At 47.5% G+C, this 18,069-nt stretch overlaps 1 protein-coding gene across 1 annotated transcript; it reads right to left on the bottom strand.

The window, feature by feature from the left end:
• Positions 1–1,444: 1,444 nt before the first annotated feature.
• Positions 1,445–17,808, bottom strand: ubtd2 (ubiquitin domain containing 2). The gene is made up of 3 exons (XM_061739538.1): positions 17,676–17,808; positions 7,750–7,986; positions 1,445–2,819 (listed from the first exon to the last, which is right to left on the bottom strand). The coding sequence occupies exons 1-3, from the start codon at positions 17,743–17,745 to the stop codon at positions 2,311–2,313; spliced, it is 816 nt and encodes a 271-aa protein (XP_061595522.1). The 5' UTR covers positions 17,746–17,808; the 3' UTR covers positions 1,445–2,310.
• Positions 17,809–18,069: the final 261 nt, after the last annotated feature.

Below are 18,069 nucleotides of genomic sequence, written 5' to 3'. Positions count from 1 at the left end.
TCTGGTACCAGGGGAGCGGAGCTGTGTCTGGTACCAGGGGAGCGGAGCTGTGTCTGGTACCAGGGGAGCTGAGCTGTGTCTGGTACCAGGCCTCTGGAATCCATGCAGGTACAAGGAAATCTCAACACTATCAAGGATAATGATCCAGAAACAGCCCAGAGAGGCTAAGAACCGAGCAGTAGACTAGTCTGAAGTAGCTTTCCATGATCCCTGATCTAAATCCTATTCTGAAATCTGCCAGAAAGAGAAACCTGAAACAATAGTTCTGGAGAAGAAACCCTTCAAACCCGAGACGTCTAAAGGTGCAGAAGTCTCACTGGGAGTTACGATATGGCTGAGAGCAGCGGCTGCTCCCAAGGTTGTACATTGTTGTCAATGCCAGTTTGACCATTTTTCTTTTTTAATTATCCTGTTGAGCCACATTCACAAGCAATGTCTTATTATAATTCTCGTACGTAACGGGCCATACGTATTATTAATAGGGTGGGAAACTATGAACATACAAATCCATTGTTTATAAAATCCCATGTTATGAAATTTTATGATTTGGTTTATTATAAAACAATGCAAATAATGTATAAAGTTAGATTATAGTTACTCCCTGTCTGTGTACAACGGTTTTTCTCAATACATGAGTCAAAATATCATTTGTGTGAGCCAGCGTGAGCCAGTCAGTTTAAGATTAAGATTCCCAGAATATTCAAATTGTTTTAGATAGGATATTTGAGTTTTCTTAAGCTGTAAGCCATGATCAGCAATATTAAAATAATAAAAGGCTTGCAATATTTCAGTTGATTTGTAATGAATCCAGAATGTATGACATTTTTGCATTACAGAAAATAAAGGACTTTATCACAATATTCTAATTTTCTGAGCAAGTCCTGTATATCTGTTGTGGGAGTTAAACTATGGAATGACGCTAATCTAGATTTACGAAGGTGCAGCTCATTTTCGGTTTACAAAAAAAAGATTTGTAGAGCAATCTTTCAAAGCTTGTTTTTGTTTGTTGCGGTTCTGTTCTATATATATATATATATATATATATATATATATATATATATATATATATATATATATATATATATATATATATAAGTCTTTACCATTATATATGTAAACCTTATTGGTCCTTTTCTGGTTTAGTTTTGCTATTGTTTGTTTGTTTGTTTGTAGGACAGGCATTACTATCAGCACTTTGCTTCTGCCTTTTCAGTCATTATTTTTCAATAATGTTTGTGTTTAATGTTTGTAGTGTGATGTGACTGAATAAAGAATTTCAATCAATAAAATACTTTTGATATATGTATATACAGTATAGATACATATGTGTGTATACACATACACATATGTATGTATGTGTAAAAATAAAATTAAAACATAATCAGACACATTCAAATAATAAATGATTCCAATAAAACAGACAGGAATATAAACAATGACCAATTTTATTTAAAAATGTTCTATTTTTAATCAAAATATGCAACTGTGTTCTTGCTGTCCTTCCTTTTGCCACAAGAGTAAATGTGTCCTGATCATGAGCACCCCCAACCCCCAAACACGCGCGCACACACACTTGTATCCACGCCCACTCACACCCAACAGCTCTTACTGTTCATCACATGATTCATTTGATTGTTCAGTGAAGCAGAGTGAAATATTGGACCAGCAGCTTGGTAAAACATTCAGTCACGAACCCTGTGTGCGAATTCTCGATAACGTAGAGCAAACATCAGCGTTTACTTACAAAACCAAATTGTCTGCACAGTTTACAGCGTACTGACGTGATACCCTGACTGAATATGTCTTCAATTCATTCACAAATAGTTAAAAAAAAAAAATGGCCTAAATAAGTGTACTGATTGTGGAAGTGTCTGCTGTCTGAAGGGAAAAGGCTGTTGATGTTTTGGATCCTGTCTTACAAACCAAAGCCCAACCCACAAGAGCAGAACTTGAATGAAAACTGAAACATGGAAACGTTAAAACTTTCAGTGTTGCTAAGAAAAACGTATAAGCCATTCTGACAAAGTTCTCTTTTTGTAATTTTGGTTTCCATAGGAACAGTTAAAAGGGTTTAATAAAAAAAAAAAAAAAAAAAGGGACAAAATGATGGTGTAAAACCAGAAGGAAGTCTTTTCTCAATAGAGTCTTTATGCTCCGGCAGACAGTCGCCCTCCGCCAACACAAAGCCCTCTCAGTAGAAACAACTGAGTTGAGCAGAGAAGAGGAGAGGAAGCATTTCCATTCTTGTTTTAGTCCCTGGTTCTTCCCGTCTTGTCCTGCCAGGCCTGTGGTCTGCCCGCCTGAGGGGTTTCAGTTCTCCACCGGCGTGGGCTCCTGAGGCAGTTTAGACACGTCTTCCCCCGCCCCGAGCCCGGAGGCCTCGGGCTCGTGTCCCGGCCCTGGCGGCTCAGGCGGCGGCCGCTGGCTGAGGATGACCTGCACCACATAGTCCTTGGAGATGTTGAGCTGGTCCAAGCGTAGCCTGTCTGTGAGCGGCCGACCTGAGAAGAACCAGCGCTGGGTTGCAGCCGGTACGCCCTCCTGGTTCTGCAAACGCCGCTTCATCATGCCCACCGTGTCCGCCGAGCGGACGGCCAGCCGGAGGTCGCGGCCCGTGGAGAGCCGCAGGCGGAGCTGGCACTCTCCCCCCGAGCCGGGGTCGCTGCCGCTGCCCGTGGACGCGTCGGCGGCCCCGGAGTCGGGATCGGAGCCGTCCGGGTCGTCGGACCGCTCCTCGATCATGTTGACCGGAGGGGAGAGGCAGTAGACGGGCAGCTGGTACCGGTTCCCCAGCTCATCGTAACACTCCGTCAGAGCTCCTGCAGGGCAGATCACACACAGAAAGAAATCATTCAAGCATTATTGAATGCAGCAATCAAAACCAAAAGAACAATTATAAAAACTGAGTGAAGCTTTAAGTCAGCAGTGAACAATAATATGTAGTTTCATTGGAGGGGGAGTCGAGGGGAACTCCCTCCCTTTACCTGCCTCACTTAAGGGACATTTATACTCATTTAGGGATACCGCTTGGGACTTTACAGACCTTACAGAGCCGTCTCACTCTTCACAATTCCTCTGAACTGTTCTATCCCTCCTCTCATAACCGTACCCTCTGAGCTGCACCAGTATCTGACGGCTGCTTTTCTTAAAGTTAGAAGAACTTAAACATATCAAGTGCGTACTCTGACAAAAACTCAGTCAACATTTTTCCTGTCAGCTCAACCTTGTCGTTTAACTTCGCTCAGTATTTTCAGTAGGTTTTAAGTCCTATTAAGTATGTCATATTAGCTATTATTCATTGACTACATATAACTACTATATCATTTGGATTTGTCATCTGTTCTGTTGAAACGGTTTAAAATAAATAAACTTACATTTCACATACGAAATGAATGACATTGGCACCTGTAATCAATCATTTAAAGCAGGTAAATCACATACAGGTAAAAACCCACGTATGTGGCCATTATCACGATCAAGAGCAAATAAGGGACATTCTAATGATAAGCACTTAACATCTAAAGTGAACATCGCAGTTGTCTCTAAATCATTCTGTTGTTTTGTGAAAGTGTAAAAGGCAAAGGTCCCATTCAATTTAAGATTACAATTCCCATTTTTATGTAACACAATGAAATGGAGAAGTGAGCCATAGTCACAGTCAAAAACAAGACAGAGAAGAGCTGGAGTATTACATTTATATATCTATCATGCACTAGTGATTCACACCCAGAGTTTAAAAAGTGAAAGACCAGGGAGAAGAGAATATTAAGGAGAGTAATGTTTTTGTTTTGTTGGTTTTGTTATTGCAGAACTGAAGTCAAATGCAAACACAGTAACATCTTTCTGTATGTTTAAAAAAAGTCACAGCCCTCTCGTTTTATGACTTGAACTGAATCACGAGCCGGTCGAGAGAGATGCTCGGGTTTGTGGTGACCGAGAGTGAGATGAGTCAGCAGGAGCCCACACGACTCTCTGAGTGACAGCCCGGTCGCCGCGGCGACCAGAGCAGCACCAGGACTACTACGTTTCTGAATAATGTAGCGATGCCAAGAGCAAAGGTTAAACACCGAGGAGAAAAACATTACACCACAACATACTTCCTTCAAACCCAGTTCCATATTATAAAAACCTTTAACAATATGTAGGAAGCTCTTTCAGCTCATTCAGTTAGATATTCGTCCTGTATTCGTCACGCATTTTACAGCCTTTGTCAAACAGACGTGTAAACAATCACCTCACACGTTGCTGCACAAGAGAGCTCAGCTGTTTGTGAGGCCAGGTTTATTTCTATGTATCAAAATGCTTAAAAGTGTCACACAAACAGAGATGTGTCCAAATATGAATAAATACCTGCATGATTAATATTCAGTATGCTTCAGGGACAATAAATAAACATAATCTGAGTGTGAATCCTTCTCGATCTCTGTATTTCACCAGCTTTTACCACTTCCAGTCCCCGTACAGTCTCACTATAACGTTTATCTCTCAGCTGCAGGATGCTAACGGCTTACAGGTCGAGCGCATCTTTGGTTGTGGTATTTAATCGTTATAATAATAATAAAAAAGGACCAAATTGAAAAACTAACCTGCAGGACAAATCAGCCATGGACCAAATGTAAGAAATCTACGATCAGTGCGATAATAAGATTGGGTTACGGTAACTTCCTTTGCAATCCTACATGTTGCTTTACTAATACTGGCTGAAAATGATCAGACGACACGTGTAATGGTGTGAGTTATTGGACATTTGGTGCCGGCTGAACAGCATCCAACAAGCTGAACGACAGCTGAGGCAATAGCTCGCCACAGAATCACGTTGGTGGTCTGAACTCACGTTAGACCGTGAAAAAAAAGAAAAGAATACACCTATATCAAAGCATTTTTGAATGAACAAAGTGAAAAGTCTTGATATTAAATCATATGTGGATTCTGGGGAAAAAAATACATATAAAAATTGAAATGACGAATGGAGTTAATTTGAATTTACAGAACGTTTTGAGGATTAACGACGAGCCCCACAGTGATGCTTAGTGACATCAGTACACGTCTGTCCAGCAGACCTCAGGACAGAACTTGTTGTTCTACGTTACAACTCAGATACTTTTAAAGAAGCTGATTAAAAGTTATACCGATTTCAGTTTCTGTCAACACCCACTAATAAACAGCATGCCACGAAAGCTGCTCAAACTTTACCGCTGAGGACAATGAACTCTGACTAGCTGATATATTAATGTTAAATTATATATTATATATCAAATTATTAACATAAACATGATAATTAACTATAATCAATATAATTAACATGGTAATTAACATAACCCCCATACTCGGGGCTCATGTTCATGTTCTGGTCTCTGGAAAGATCCTAGAGACAACTTCTGTTGTAATAGACGCTATAAAATAACATTGAATTTAAGTGAATTTAATATATTACTGTATTAAAATGGTGTTACCATATTAAATAGCTAATATGGTAATCAATAACTGCTACAAAAAAATATTGTAGTTTTACAAGTTGTCCACAGAACTACTTAGTGTGTTTTGCAGTTTGTATCTTTAAACCGATCCGCTAGAGCGGTTTAAACAGGACTCCTGAGCAACAAACTACATAAGATGTGTTAAAGTAAAAAATGACTTTGAAAAAAAGGTTGACATGAAAAGAAAGCCTGGAGCCAACCCTCCCTGTAAGCCGCGATTTAAATGTGAAAACAGAGGAGCATGAAGTTGTGAGAGGCAGGAGTGTTCCCTGATCTGCTGGCTTGCTGCTGCAGCGCTGGCTGCTGATGTCAGGGCTGGGGAATCCACAGCTGCAGCCCAGCAGGGTCGCTCTTACTTCCACAACTACTCAGAGGAATGGAGGAGGAGAAATACCATGTAAGCTACAAAAACCACATCACTGCTCTCAGATACACCTTAATCCTCCTCAGGAACGGCTCTCACAACTATGAGACTATCACAAAACCTACGTCGTAGCTTCAAGCTCACTTTTATCTGGAAAAAAAAGTATTTTCAAAGAAAATACTTTTCATTGAAGGGAAAGTGTGACCTATGGAGCCTGTTAGTGAAACTCTTAGGAATAAAATTAAATAGCTGATCAAAAAAAAATAAATTCAAAAGACAAAAAGCTTGGAAAAGATTTTCTACTAACTTATTTAATGGCTGCTCATCTTTCCACACCCATGACATTTGCCAGCACTTTAAATATCAGGTCTTTAAACACTTTTTAACATATCATTAATATTATTAAAGCAAGTCTATCATTTGAGTGCATTTTCCCATAATATCCCAGAGAAATTGGTAGCTCTCGGAAGCCACAAACATGTTTCTAGCAGAATTGTGGTTGGATCCGCCTTCTTTGTGAAGCTGGTCCAGTTCAGTTAAGGTTCTTGTTCCGTCCGTTTCTAACAGATTAGTGGTGGAAATTCTGAGAAGAATAATGCTGGACTGCTTTGCCCAATCCACAACCAGCTTTGATGGATGCTTGGATCATCTTCCTCTTGGAACATTAGGCCGCTTACAAGATCCAGCTACCCGGCATATAATTTGATCTGAAAAAAAAATCTCCCTCTTTATTATTCTGTCCATTTCACGCAGTCTACAATTACCAGAGGCAGCAAAGGACCCGATGGTACGATGCAACCACTACCTTGATTAGGACTTACTTCTGGCCAAATAAGTCAGTCTCTCCATGATGAGAGCATAAAACTGCTAAACTTTCCTCTGGGTGGTCTGGTGTTCGTCCATGGGGTCAATCAAGATCTCAACTTGGACTGAAAGTTGTTTTTCTTGGTACACAGTGATGAAACAATAACTTGTAATCCAGTTGACGTCCCACCCGTCAGGCTTCTTCAGACCATTACCCCACATTCCTCTCAGGTAAGGAACTTAGTAAAGTGGCTACACCCAAATATGAATATAATATACACACACAATTGTTTGAATCGGAAATAGCTTACAAATGGCTCAAAGTGACATTTTTAAAAAGGTTATAGTCTGATAACAAAGTTGGTTTATGTTCATTTTGAACCTGTAGCTATATTTTATATCCTAATACTTTCAGAAAACCATAAAATACCTGAAATACTTAATTTCTTTGCCTTTTTTCAATCCATGCAGGTTTTACATTGAATGTGATCCAGAAAAATAAAGAAATCACTGAAGAACACTTTCTTCCTGGGATTCATGTTCACTCTTACGCAGAACTGGGCTTTTGAAACCACTCTTTGGCATATTTATGCGAGTCATTATCTAATTAACTCTTACTTTTAAAAAGGTCCAAGAGCACTGCCCGGTTTATTTATTATGTATTGATTCTTACTTCAGTATGTGCTGTACTTCCTAACCGCTAAAGTCTAAACTCTGAAAAGTGGTCAATGAGATTCACTTAAAGGTCCTTGAACTCCTATTGACTAAATGATGTAGATGTTTATAATCTGGTCCATATTGACTACCAAGTCATTAACAGAGAACTGACGCAACTCACCCAAACAGAAGTGAGCTCAGATGAGAAGCAAAGCTGCGCTTCCTGTTTCAGCCACTTAGGATGACACTTGAAACTAAAACTCACATCCCGGGGTTAGTTTCTTATTTCTAACACCATTAATACCTGTAGCTCATAGTAGTCAAAACCGCTGACTGGTGGCAGGAAGTTCCGGCCTCTTATCACATGCCTTTCTTGCTTCTCACAGCAGCAAAAGTTGAAAGAAATGGACAAAAACAGTAAAGGACGGGTGACGTTGGAGCTGTTACCGTGCGGCAGGGTGATGCTGGCCCCGTCCAGGATGGCCTGGGCCAGTAGGTGGTCATTGCTCTCAAAGGCGCTGGCGGCAGCACGCAGCGCATCCCAGATCTCCTTCCGGCCCTCGAACGCTGGCGCCGTATCCCAGAACTCATCTCTCTTGCTGCGCAGCTGGCCCTCAGTCATCGGGTAGTCACTCTTCCATTTAGGCCGCTCTCTCTTCAGGGGCTGGTTACGCCCTAGAGCCACTGAAGAGCGAGGACAGGAGGAGGGGGATGGAGGACAGGACAGCAGACCAAGGAGAGAGAAAGTTGGAAAGTAAGTAAGGTTTTGAGTGAATAAATGAAAAAGGAAAAGATAAAAGATAAAAAACTAAAGCAAATGAGATTCATGGGAGATAATAGAGACAAAAATGACAAATGTGATAGAGAGGAAGAACAATAACATGATGAAATAAATCAGTGTTTTGACCAACCTTAACAAAAAATAAAAAAATAAAAAAAACATCGGAGCATGCAAACAATCCCAGCAAGTTTCTTGAAAAGTTTTGTTAGTGAACTCAGTTAAACCCGATGTAACTGCAGATCAAACAGCGCTCCATCTGCAGCAGAATGGCTGATGAATAAGACCATCTGGATCAACACTGAGGGGGCAACAGGTACAGGACAGCGTGTACATGTGAGTGCACAACACAGAGACAGACGAGAAGAGGAGGACGGATCAACATACCGGGTTACAGCTGCTCCCGGTACACATGTACTCAGATCGCAGGGCACTTCCCTTCAACTGTTTAGAGTAAATAACACTTCTAACCTTTTAATACCCGTGTACCAAAAGGCACGCGTAGCTATAATGGTAATAAGAAAATAATTACTCGTTTATCATTGCATTATACCGTCCAATTAGGTGATTTACTGTATGATTAGATCAAATTAGCCTTTGAATGTTGCTCGAGTTAAAAAAAAAAGCCTCAACAAGACAAAAAAAACTAAACTAAAACACACTGCTCCAACAGTAAACATGAATTTGGATTTACAGTATATAATTAAATAAAAATAATAGCAAAAGTACATACTATCTCACTCTGGATCAGTTACCAATATTACAGAACTGATTGATTGCAACTATTTGAGCTCACTCCGCATCATTGGTAGATTTATTTCTGTTAATTTATGTAAACAACTGGATGGAGATTAAAAAAATAATTAAGGATATATATCTTCATTCATCCCTTTTTCTTCATGTTCTACCATTCGCACCACTTCTGCTACGGTTTAACTACCCGGCTATATATTAGGAGGCTTTTCAATGAAAAGGAACTCGTTTCTCCTGGCATCGCAGCGACCGTGCCTCATTCCTGGGTTGGTTTATATGGTATGATTTTGATGATGCATAAAAAAATAAATAAATTGGCAAATGATGCAGCATCACAAAGCACAACCCTGTGACTCAAGATGGTTTGCAACGACTGAAATGAGATACAGCACTTGGTAATGCCCCCCCTCTTCAGGCACCTTTAATTAACGTCATGGTTCCAGTTTCAAACGCGCCGCAGCATCACTGTGGGCACATTCTGGTCTCCAGCCAGCTGAAGCTGGGAAGCCCAGGAAAAGTTGGACACTGTTTGTCGGGTTTGTAGCAAAACAGTGACACTCATACCGAGACATGAAATGACCAGAAAGTAAATTATTTCAAACAAACAAACAAAGAAAAACCCTTTTCCAGCAAAACCAGCCCAAATTCTTGTCAATTATATGCGTGAATGTTACGACTCCTGGTTTTGCAATAGCCTACTTTCCAGCCCATGGGTCTGCCAGTAATTCACAGATTTATCTTTAAACACCAGCCTACTTGGCTGTCCTTCTGCAACTCCCAGAAATCCTTCAGGATTTATGTAGGGCAGTGTGTGTAACATTTTTAAACTACATTATTGTCCCAATGGGATTAGGTAAACCTAGTCATGCCAGCTGCTGAACGTAAATGCAGACATGTTCAGGTCTTATTCCCCTGTGTCTGCCATTAACAGCCAACGTGTCAAGTTAACAGCTGCGTGTTTGCATCTGACATTTAGTCCAGCACGACTTGACAGACAAAGCAGCAAAGACGGATGAGGATCTGACGAAGACACTCAAGCTTTATCTCAGCATCTTAAAGGCCTGGGGCCTCATTTAAAATGGAGTGCGTAGAATTCATACTAAAAGTGCACGTACTCTCAAAAGCCGAAAATGCCGGACGCAAAAAAAAATCCGGATCAATAAAACCATGTGCACGCAGACTTCCACGCAGTCCAGCTGGAAGGTTGCGTAGCTGAATCCGCCTCCTATCACGCCCAGAAATGCATATGGATGAGCCTGCTGAGCATGCGCAGTGGCTTTCTGCAGCCTGTTTGGCGCAGATCCATAGTTCGGCGTCAGAATGAATGAGAAGTAGCAGCCACCGTGACACTGACTTTCACGGAGACCTAGATATGATGTGGAGGACAGGAAAACCACATTATTTGGTGGTCACAGTAAAAGTTAGAATAAGTATATAAATAGTAGGCTATACAATAAAATAAAGCGAGTGAGTGGCAGCACGCCGTTGCTGCGCTAAACGCCGTGAGTTCCCCGGCGCAACAGGGGGGACATGTCCCCCCGTCTTTTCAAAATCATGTATTTGTCCCCCCCACTTTTTACAGTTTAAAAACTAACGGTAGGATCAGCAAATCATCAAGACACTCGGGACGGCGGCCCGGCGGCCCCCGCTCCCCCTCCTCCCTCCCGTCTCCCCTCAGAACTGCTCTAGGCTGATTTATGGTTCCGCGTTACACCAACGCAGAGCCTATGGCGTAGGGTACGCAGCGACGCGCACCCTACGCCGGACCCTACGGCGTAGGCTCTGCGTTGGTGTGACGCAGAACCATAATTCCGGCTGTAACAACATGAGCGCACGTACCCGTGCATGACAGGCAGATACACACGGGGAGAAGGGACTATTTCTTTAATTTTTTTTTTTTTTTTAACTTTATCCTTATGAACGCAATTGTTATATAGTCCAACTTTCCTTATTTTAATCAGAACACTTTCTTTTTTCCTCTTCGGCGTGAAGTAGTGGGCTCGGAGCGGCAGCCCCCCCCTCCCCACCCCCCGCTCCGTTATCAGCACTATTTTATTATAAGTCTGATATATGTTGTGAGATGTGATGACATTATTAAGAGTATGACATGAATCTGGCTTCATTTCACCACTTCAATCCCTGCGTCGCCAGTTCCCCGTGTCTTAAGTAAATTCTTACGGGAGGGTCCGAGTTGCCGTAAAGATACGCAGATTTTTCGGTTAGTTTTTTCTTTTTAGATCCGAGACTTTGCGTAGAAGGTGGCTTCCGCAACTTTCAGGCGCTTTTTCTGCGCAAGCAAGCTTTATAGATGAGGCCCCTGGTCTCCTCCCCCGTTCCCCATCTCCCATTATGTAATTAAAATAACTCACGTGCCAGCAGTGGATCTCTTTCCTACACCGGACAAACCTGGAAACTACTCTACAAAAGGTTTACCATAACACTTCAGCTTGATTAAAAGGGTTTTAAAAAAAGGGCTGTTCTTGTTATCTGAACCCTTTTATGCTTGTGAAAGTCTTCTTTCTTCTCCTGCCAGAGTCTCTTCTGTCAACAATCAAATGAGATGAACATTTTCCCATTGCTTTTTTTGTCACCATCAGTTTTCAAGAAACCCTTGTTTTAGTTGTTGTTTTTTTAAACAAGATAATATGGTTAGAAAACTTTAGATTGTGACATATTTTCATGCACAAAGCCACATTCAAGTTGATCAAAGCCTTATAATTTGTCAACGATTTGAATCTGACAATGCAAACCTCTTTATGCTGCAAATGCTCTGTGTCATGTGGGTTAATGATCATGCTCAGATTGGAGCTTCTGATATCAGGCCACGTTCAGAAACCGAAAATGATACTTGCCACTTCCTTTATGATGAGGCTGCAGCATGATGTTTTTTTTTAAACAAGTTATTATGGTTAAAAAACTTTAGATTGTGACATATTTTCATGCACAAAGCCACATTCAAGTTGATCAGCCTTATAATCTGTCACTGATTTGAATCTGACAATGCAAACCTCTTTATGCTGCAAAATGCTTGGTGTCATGTGGGTTATTGATCATGCTCAGATTGGAGCTTCTGATCACAGGCCATGTTCAGAAACCGAAAATGAGAAAATGAGAAGTTGCGACACCTCCTCCTCCTCCTCCTCCTCCTCCTCCTCCTCCTCCTCCTCCTCCTCCTCCTCCTCCTCCCCTCACTTCCCAAAACAGGCTCAATAATAAAAATAAAGAAAGTCAGAGCAAAGACTTAAAGATTTAAAGAGACTGTACAGTCAGCAGGAACCGGGCTGACAGCTGATTAGGCAGAGCTGGGTCCTGATCCTGATCCCCCTAGTCCCTGATCCCGCCTAGTCCCCCCTAGTCCCAGACCCCCCCTAGTCCCAGATCCCCCCTAGTCCCAGATCCCCCCTAGTCCCAGATCCCCCTAGTCCCAGATCCCCCCCTAGTCCCAGATCCCCCTAGTCCCAGATCCCCCTAGTCCCCCCTAGTCCCAGATCCCCCCTAGTCCCTGATCCCCCCCTAGTCCCCCCTAGTCCCAGATCCCCCCTAGTCCCAGATCCCCCTAGTCCCTGATCCCCCCCTAGTCCCCCCTAGTCCCAGATCCCCCCTAGTCCCAGATCCCCCTAGTCCCCCCTAGTCCCAGACCCCCCTAGTCCCAGATCCCCCCTAGTCCCAGGTCCCCCCTAGTCCCAGATCCCCCCCCCTAGTCCCAGATCCCCCCTAGTCCCAGATCCCCCCTAGTCCCAGGTCCCCCCCTAGTCCCCCTAGTCCCAGATCCCCCCTAGTCCCAGATCCCCCCTAGTCCCAGGTCCCCCCCTAGTCCCAGGTCCCCCCCTAGTCCCCCTAGTCCCAGATCCCCCCCTAGTCCCCCCTAGTCCCAGATCCCCCCTAGTCCCAGATCCCCCCATGTCCCCCTAGTCCCTGATCCCCCCCTAGTCCCAGATCCCCCCTAGTCCCCCCTAGTCCCAGACCCCCCTAGTCCCAGATCCCCCCTAGTCCCCCCTAGTCCCAGATCCCCCCTAGTCCCCCCTAGTCCCAGACCCCCCTAGTCCCAGATCCCCCCTAGTCCCCCCTAGTCCCAGATCCTCCCTAGTCCCCCCTAGTCCCAGATCCCCCCCAGTCCCAGGTCCCCCCCCCCCCCCTAGTCCCAGATCCCCCCTAGTCCCAGGTCCCCCCCTAGTCCCAGATCCCCCCCCTAGTCCCAGGTCCCCCCCTAGTCCCAGATCCCCCCCCTAGTCCCAGATCCCCCCCTAGTCCCAGGTCCCCCCCTAGTCCCAGATCCCCCTAGTCCCCCCTAGTCCCAGATCCCCCCTAGTCCCAGATCCCCCCTAGTCCCAGATCCCCCCCTAGTCCCAGGTCCCCCCCTAGTCCCAGATCACCCCTAGTCCCAGGTCCCCCCCTAGTCCCCCTAGTCCCAGATCCCCCCTAGTCCCCCTAGTCCCAGATCCCCCCCTAGTCCCCCCTAGTCCCCCCTAGTCCCAGATCCCCCCCCCTAGTCCCCCCTAGTCCCTGATCCCCCCTAGTCCCCCCTAGTCCCAGATCCCCCCTAGTCCCTGATCCCCCCTAGTCCCAGATCCCCCCTAGTCCCTGATCCCCCCTAGTCCCCCCTAGTCCCAGATCCCCCCTAGTCCCTGATCCCCCCTAGTCCCAGATCCCCCCCCTAGTCCCAGACCCCCCCCCCCCCTAGTCCCAGATCCCCCCTAGTCTCAGATCCCCCCCCTAGTCCCAGATCCCCCCCCCTAGTCCCAGGTCCCCCCCCTAGTCCCAGGTCCCCCCCTAGTCCCAGATCTCCCCCCCCCCTAGTCCCAGGTCCCCCCCCTAGTCCCAGATCCCCCCCCTAGTCCCAGATCCCCCCCCTAGTCCCAGATCCCCCCCTAGTCTCAGATCCCCCCTACCCTCTGTTTTATTTAAATTCAGATAAAACAGAGGTTATCATTCTTGGTCCAGAGCATCTTAGGAAGGGATTAGATGATGTTGCGATGGCTTCCAGTGCAACTGTGAGAAACCTTGGTGTTGTTTTCAATCAGGATTTGTCGTTTAAACCATATGTCAATCAGGTTTGTAAAATGGCGTTTTTCCATCTCCGTAATATTGCAAAGATTAGGAAAATCCTCTCGCAGAGTGATGCAGAAAAACTAGTTTATGCGTTTGTATCTTCTAGACTAGATTACTGTAATGTGTTGTTAGCAGGATGTCCAAGTAATTTGCTGAATAGGCTCCAGCTGATCCAAAATGCAGCAGCACGAGTACTGACAGGAATCAGCAGGAGAGACCACGTCTCTCCAGTGTTAGCGTCGCTCCATTGGTTACCCGTAAAATTCAGAATCCAATTTCAAATTTTATTACTTGCACATAAAGCCCAAAACGGCTTAGCTCCACATTATTTACAAGACCTGATAGTGCCTTATGTTCCTGTCAGAGCTCTCCGTTCTCGGAGTGCAGGTTTACTCGTAGTTCCTAGAGTATCTAATGTAGATTTGGAGGGCGGGCGTTCTGCTATCAGGCACCACTACTATGGAACCAACTTCCAATCTGGGTTAAGGAGGCTGACACCACCTCCACCTTTAAAACTAAACTTAAAACCTTTCTGTTTAGTAAAGCCTATAGTTAGTGTCAGTAAACCCTCCCCCTAGTCCCAAATCCCCCTCAGTCCCAGATCCCCCCTAGTCCCAGGTCTAGTCCCAAATCCCCCCCAGTCCCAGATCCCCCCCAGTCCCATGTCTCCCCCCCAGTCCCAGATCCCCCCTAGTCCCAGATCTAGTCCCAGATCCCCCTAGTCCCCCCAGTCCCAGGTCCCCCCCCCCAGTCCCAGGTCTCCCCCCCCCCCTAGTTCCAGTCCCCCCCAGCCCCAGGTCCCCCGCCAAGTCCCCCCAGTCCCAGGTCCCCCCTAGTCCCAGATCCCCCCCCAGTCCCAGACCCCCCCCCCCAGTCCCTGATCCCCCCTAGTCCCAGATCCCCCCCAGTCCCTGATCCCCCCTAGTCCCAGATCCCCCTTAGTCTCCCTAGTGCCCCCTAGTCCCTGATCCCCCCTAGTGCCCCCTAGTCCCTGATCCCCCCTAGTCCCCCTAGTCCCAGATCCCCCTAGTCCCCCTAGTTCCTGATCCCCCCCTAGTCCCCCCTAGTCCCCCCAGTTCTCCTAGTCCCTGAGCCCCCCTAGTCCCCCTAGTCCTAGTCCCCCAGTCCCCCTAGTTCCTGATCCCCCAGTCCCCCTAGTTCCTGACCCCCCCTAGTCCCCCTAGTCCCAGATCCCCCCTAGTCCCCCTAGTCCCAGATCCCCCCCTAGTCCCCCCTAGTCCCCCCTAGTCCCAGATCCCCCCCCCTAGTCCCCCCTAGTCCCTGATCCCCCCTAGTCCCCCCTAGTCCCAGATCCCCCCTAGTCCCTGATCCCCCCTAGTCCCAGATCCCCCCCCTAGTCCCAGACCCCCCCCCCTAGTCTCAGATCCCCCCTAGTCCCTGATCCCCCCTAGTCCCAGATCCCCCCCCTAGTCCCAGACCCCCCCCCCCCCCTAGTCCCAGATCCCCCCTAGTCTCAGATCCCCCCCCTAGTCCCAGATCCCCCCCCTAGTCCCAGGTCCCCCCCTAGTCCCAGATCCCCCCCCCCTAGTCCCAGGTCCCCCCCCTAGTCCCAGATCCCCCCCTAGTCCCAGATCCCCCCCTAGTCCCAGATCCCCCCTAGTCCCAGATCCCCCCCCTAGTCCCAGATCCCCCCCCCTAGTCCCAGATCCCCCCCTAGTCTCAGATCCCCCCTAACCTCTGTTTTATTTAAACTCAGATAAAACAGAGGTTATCATTCTTGGTCCAGAGCATCTTAGGAAGGGATTAGATGGTGTTGCGATGGCTTCCAGTGCAACTGTGAGAAACCTTGGTGTTGTTTTCAATCAGGATTTGTCGTTTAAACCATATGTCAATCAGGTTTGTACAATAGCGTTTTTCCATCTCCGTAATATTGCAAAGATTAGGAAAATCCTCTCGCAGAGTGATGCAGAAAAACTAGTTTATGCGTTTGTATCTTCTAGACTAGATTACTGTAATGTGTTGTTAGCAGGACGTCCAAGTAATTTGCTGAATAGGCTCCAGCTGATCCAAAATGCAGCAGCACGAGTACTGACAGGAATCAGCAGGAGAGACCACGTCTCTCCAGTGTTAGCGTTGCTCCATTGGCTACTGGTAAAATTCAGAATCCAATTAAAAATTGTATTACTTGCACATAAAGCCCAAAACGGCTTAGCTCCACATTATTTACAAGACCTGATAGTGCCTTATGTTCCTGTCAGAGCTCTCCGTTCTCGGAGTGCAGGTTTACTTGTAGTTCCTAGAGTATCTAAATGTAGATTTGGAGGGCGGGCGTTCTGCTATCAGGCACCATTACTATGCAACCAACTTCCAATCTGGGTTAAGGAGGCTGACACCACCTCAACCTTTAAAACTAAACTTAAAACCTTTCTGTTTAGTAAAGCCTATAGTTAGTGTCAGTAAACCCTCCCCCTAGTCCCAAATCCCCCTCAGTCCCATATCCCCCCTAGTCCCAGGTCTAGTCCCAAATCCCCCCCAGTCCCAGATCCCCCCCAGTCCCATGTCTCCCCCCCAGTCCCAGATCCCCCCTAGTCCCAGATCTAGTCCCAGATCCCCCTAGTCCCCCCAGTCCCAGGTCCCCCCCCCCAGTCCCAGGTCCCCCCCCCCCCCTAGTTCCAGTCCCCCCCAGCCCCAGGTCCCCCGCCAAGTCCCCCCAGTCCCAGGTCCCCCCTAGTCCCAGATCCCCCCCCAGTCCCAGACCCCCCCCCCAGTCCCTGATCCCCCCTAGTCCCAGATCCCCCCCAGTCCCTGATCCCCCCTAGTCCCAGATCCCCCTTAGTCTCCCTAGTGCCCCCTAGTCCCTGATCCCCCCTAGTGCCCCCTAGTCCCTGATCCCCCCTAGTCCCCCTAGTCCCAGATCCCCCTAGTCCCCCTAGTTCCTGATCCCCCCCTAGTCCCCCCTAGTCCCCCCAGTTCTCCTAGTCCCTGAGCCCCCCTAGTCCCCCTAGTCCTAGTCCCCCAGTCCCCCTAGTTCCTGATCCCCCAGTCCCCCTAGTTCCTGATCCCCCCTAGTCCCCCTAGTCCCAGATCCCCCCCCAGTCCCTGATCCCCCCTAGTCCCTGATCCCCCCTAGTCCCCACCAGTCCCAGATCCCCCTAGTCCCCCTAGTCCCTGAGCCCCCCCTAGTCCCCCTAGTTCCTGATCCCCCCTAGTCCCCCCTAGTCCCTGATCCCCCCTAGTCCTAGTTCCCCCTAGTCCTAGTCCCCCCAGTCCCATGTCTAGCCCCCCCCCCCCCCCCCCCCCCCCCGTGCCAGTCCCAGGTCCCCCCCAGTCCCAGTCTGCCCCACATCCAGGATGGAGCTGCTGTAGCAGCTACAGTAGCTCCATCAGTCCCCCCTAGTCCCCTAGTCCCAGATCCAGGTCCAGGTCCTACCACACCAGGATGGAGCTGCTGCATGGGTGTATTCTATTACCGAGCTGCTGTAGCAGCTACGTCAGTCCCAGGTCTAGGTCTAGTCCCCCCCAGTCTCTAGTCCAGGTCTTCCCCCCACATCCAGGATGGATACTGTAGCAGCTACGTAGCCTCTTAGCCGCCTAGCTCCGTCTCCAGCCCGGAACAAAGAGAAGCAGCTCATTAAAACCCTCTGGTTGGTAGAGGAACCAGCACCGAGCTGCTCCTGGTCCCTGCTCCTTCCTGCTGCCTTGCTGGCGGGCCGGGGCAGGGCAGGGCAGGGACCTGCAGCAGGAACCTGCAGGATCCTGCAGGAAGCTGCAGCACAGACCCGTCCTGGACCCCCACCCCCGGGAACCCCCACCCCGAACCCGCTACACTCACCTCCGGTGCCGTCCGAGTTGTCGTTCAGGCTGCCCGAGGAGTCGTGGTGGCTCCCGACACAGCCACCCATGGGTGTTCCGCAGCGGCCCGGCAGAGCAGCTCTCCCCCGGCAGAGCAGCTCTCCCCCCGGCCAGCTCCAGCTACATCACCCCCCCCCCCTTCCTCCATTCCTTCCTGTCCTGCGTCCTGCTACAGGCTGGTTTATGGTCCCGCGTCACACCGACGCAGAGCTACGGCGTAGGGCTACGCGGCGACGCGCTCCGTAAAGTGTGCGTCGCCGCGTACCCCGCGCCGTCGATTTAACGCGGAACCATAAATCAGGCTTTACTCTCCCTCCTCCTCCTCCCAGCCTCTACTGATATGCAGCAGGCAACTCTCCCTTTTTTCTGCAAGA

Source organism: Cololabis saira, chromosome 14 (assembly GCF_033807715.1).
Source record: "Cololabis saira isolate AMF1-May2022 chromosome 14, fColSai1.1, whole genome shotgun sequence".
NCBI classification, from domain to species: domain Eukaryota; kingdom Metazoa; phylum Chordata; class Actinopteri; order Beloniformes; family Belonidae; genus Cololabis; species Cololabis saira.
The sequence above is the reverse complement of the archived record's forward strand: the minus strand, read 5'-3'. Positions and strand labels throughout refer to the sequence as shown.

What these genes read in the sequence shown, in the direction of transcription:
- ubtd2 (XM_061739538.1), bottom strand. Translation starts at nt 17,745, where the DNA reads ATGGGTGGCTGTGTCGGGAGCCACCACGACTCCTCGGGCAGCCTGAAC. An exon ending in CAACTCGGACGGCACCGGAG is followed by an intron (nt 7,987 to 17,675) that starts GTGAGTGTAGCG and finishes CTCGCTCTTCAG; the next exon opens with TGGCTCTAGGGCGTAACCAG. An exon ending in CAGCATCACCCTGCCGCACG is followed by an intron (nt 2,820 to 7,749) that starts GTAACAGCTCCA and finishes TCTGCCCTGCAG; the next exon opens with GAGCTCTGACGGAGTGTTAC.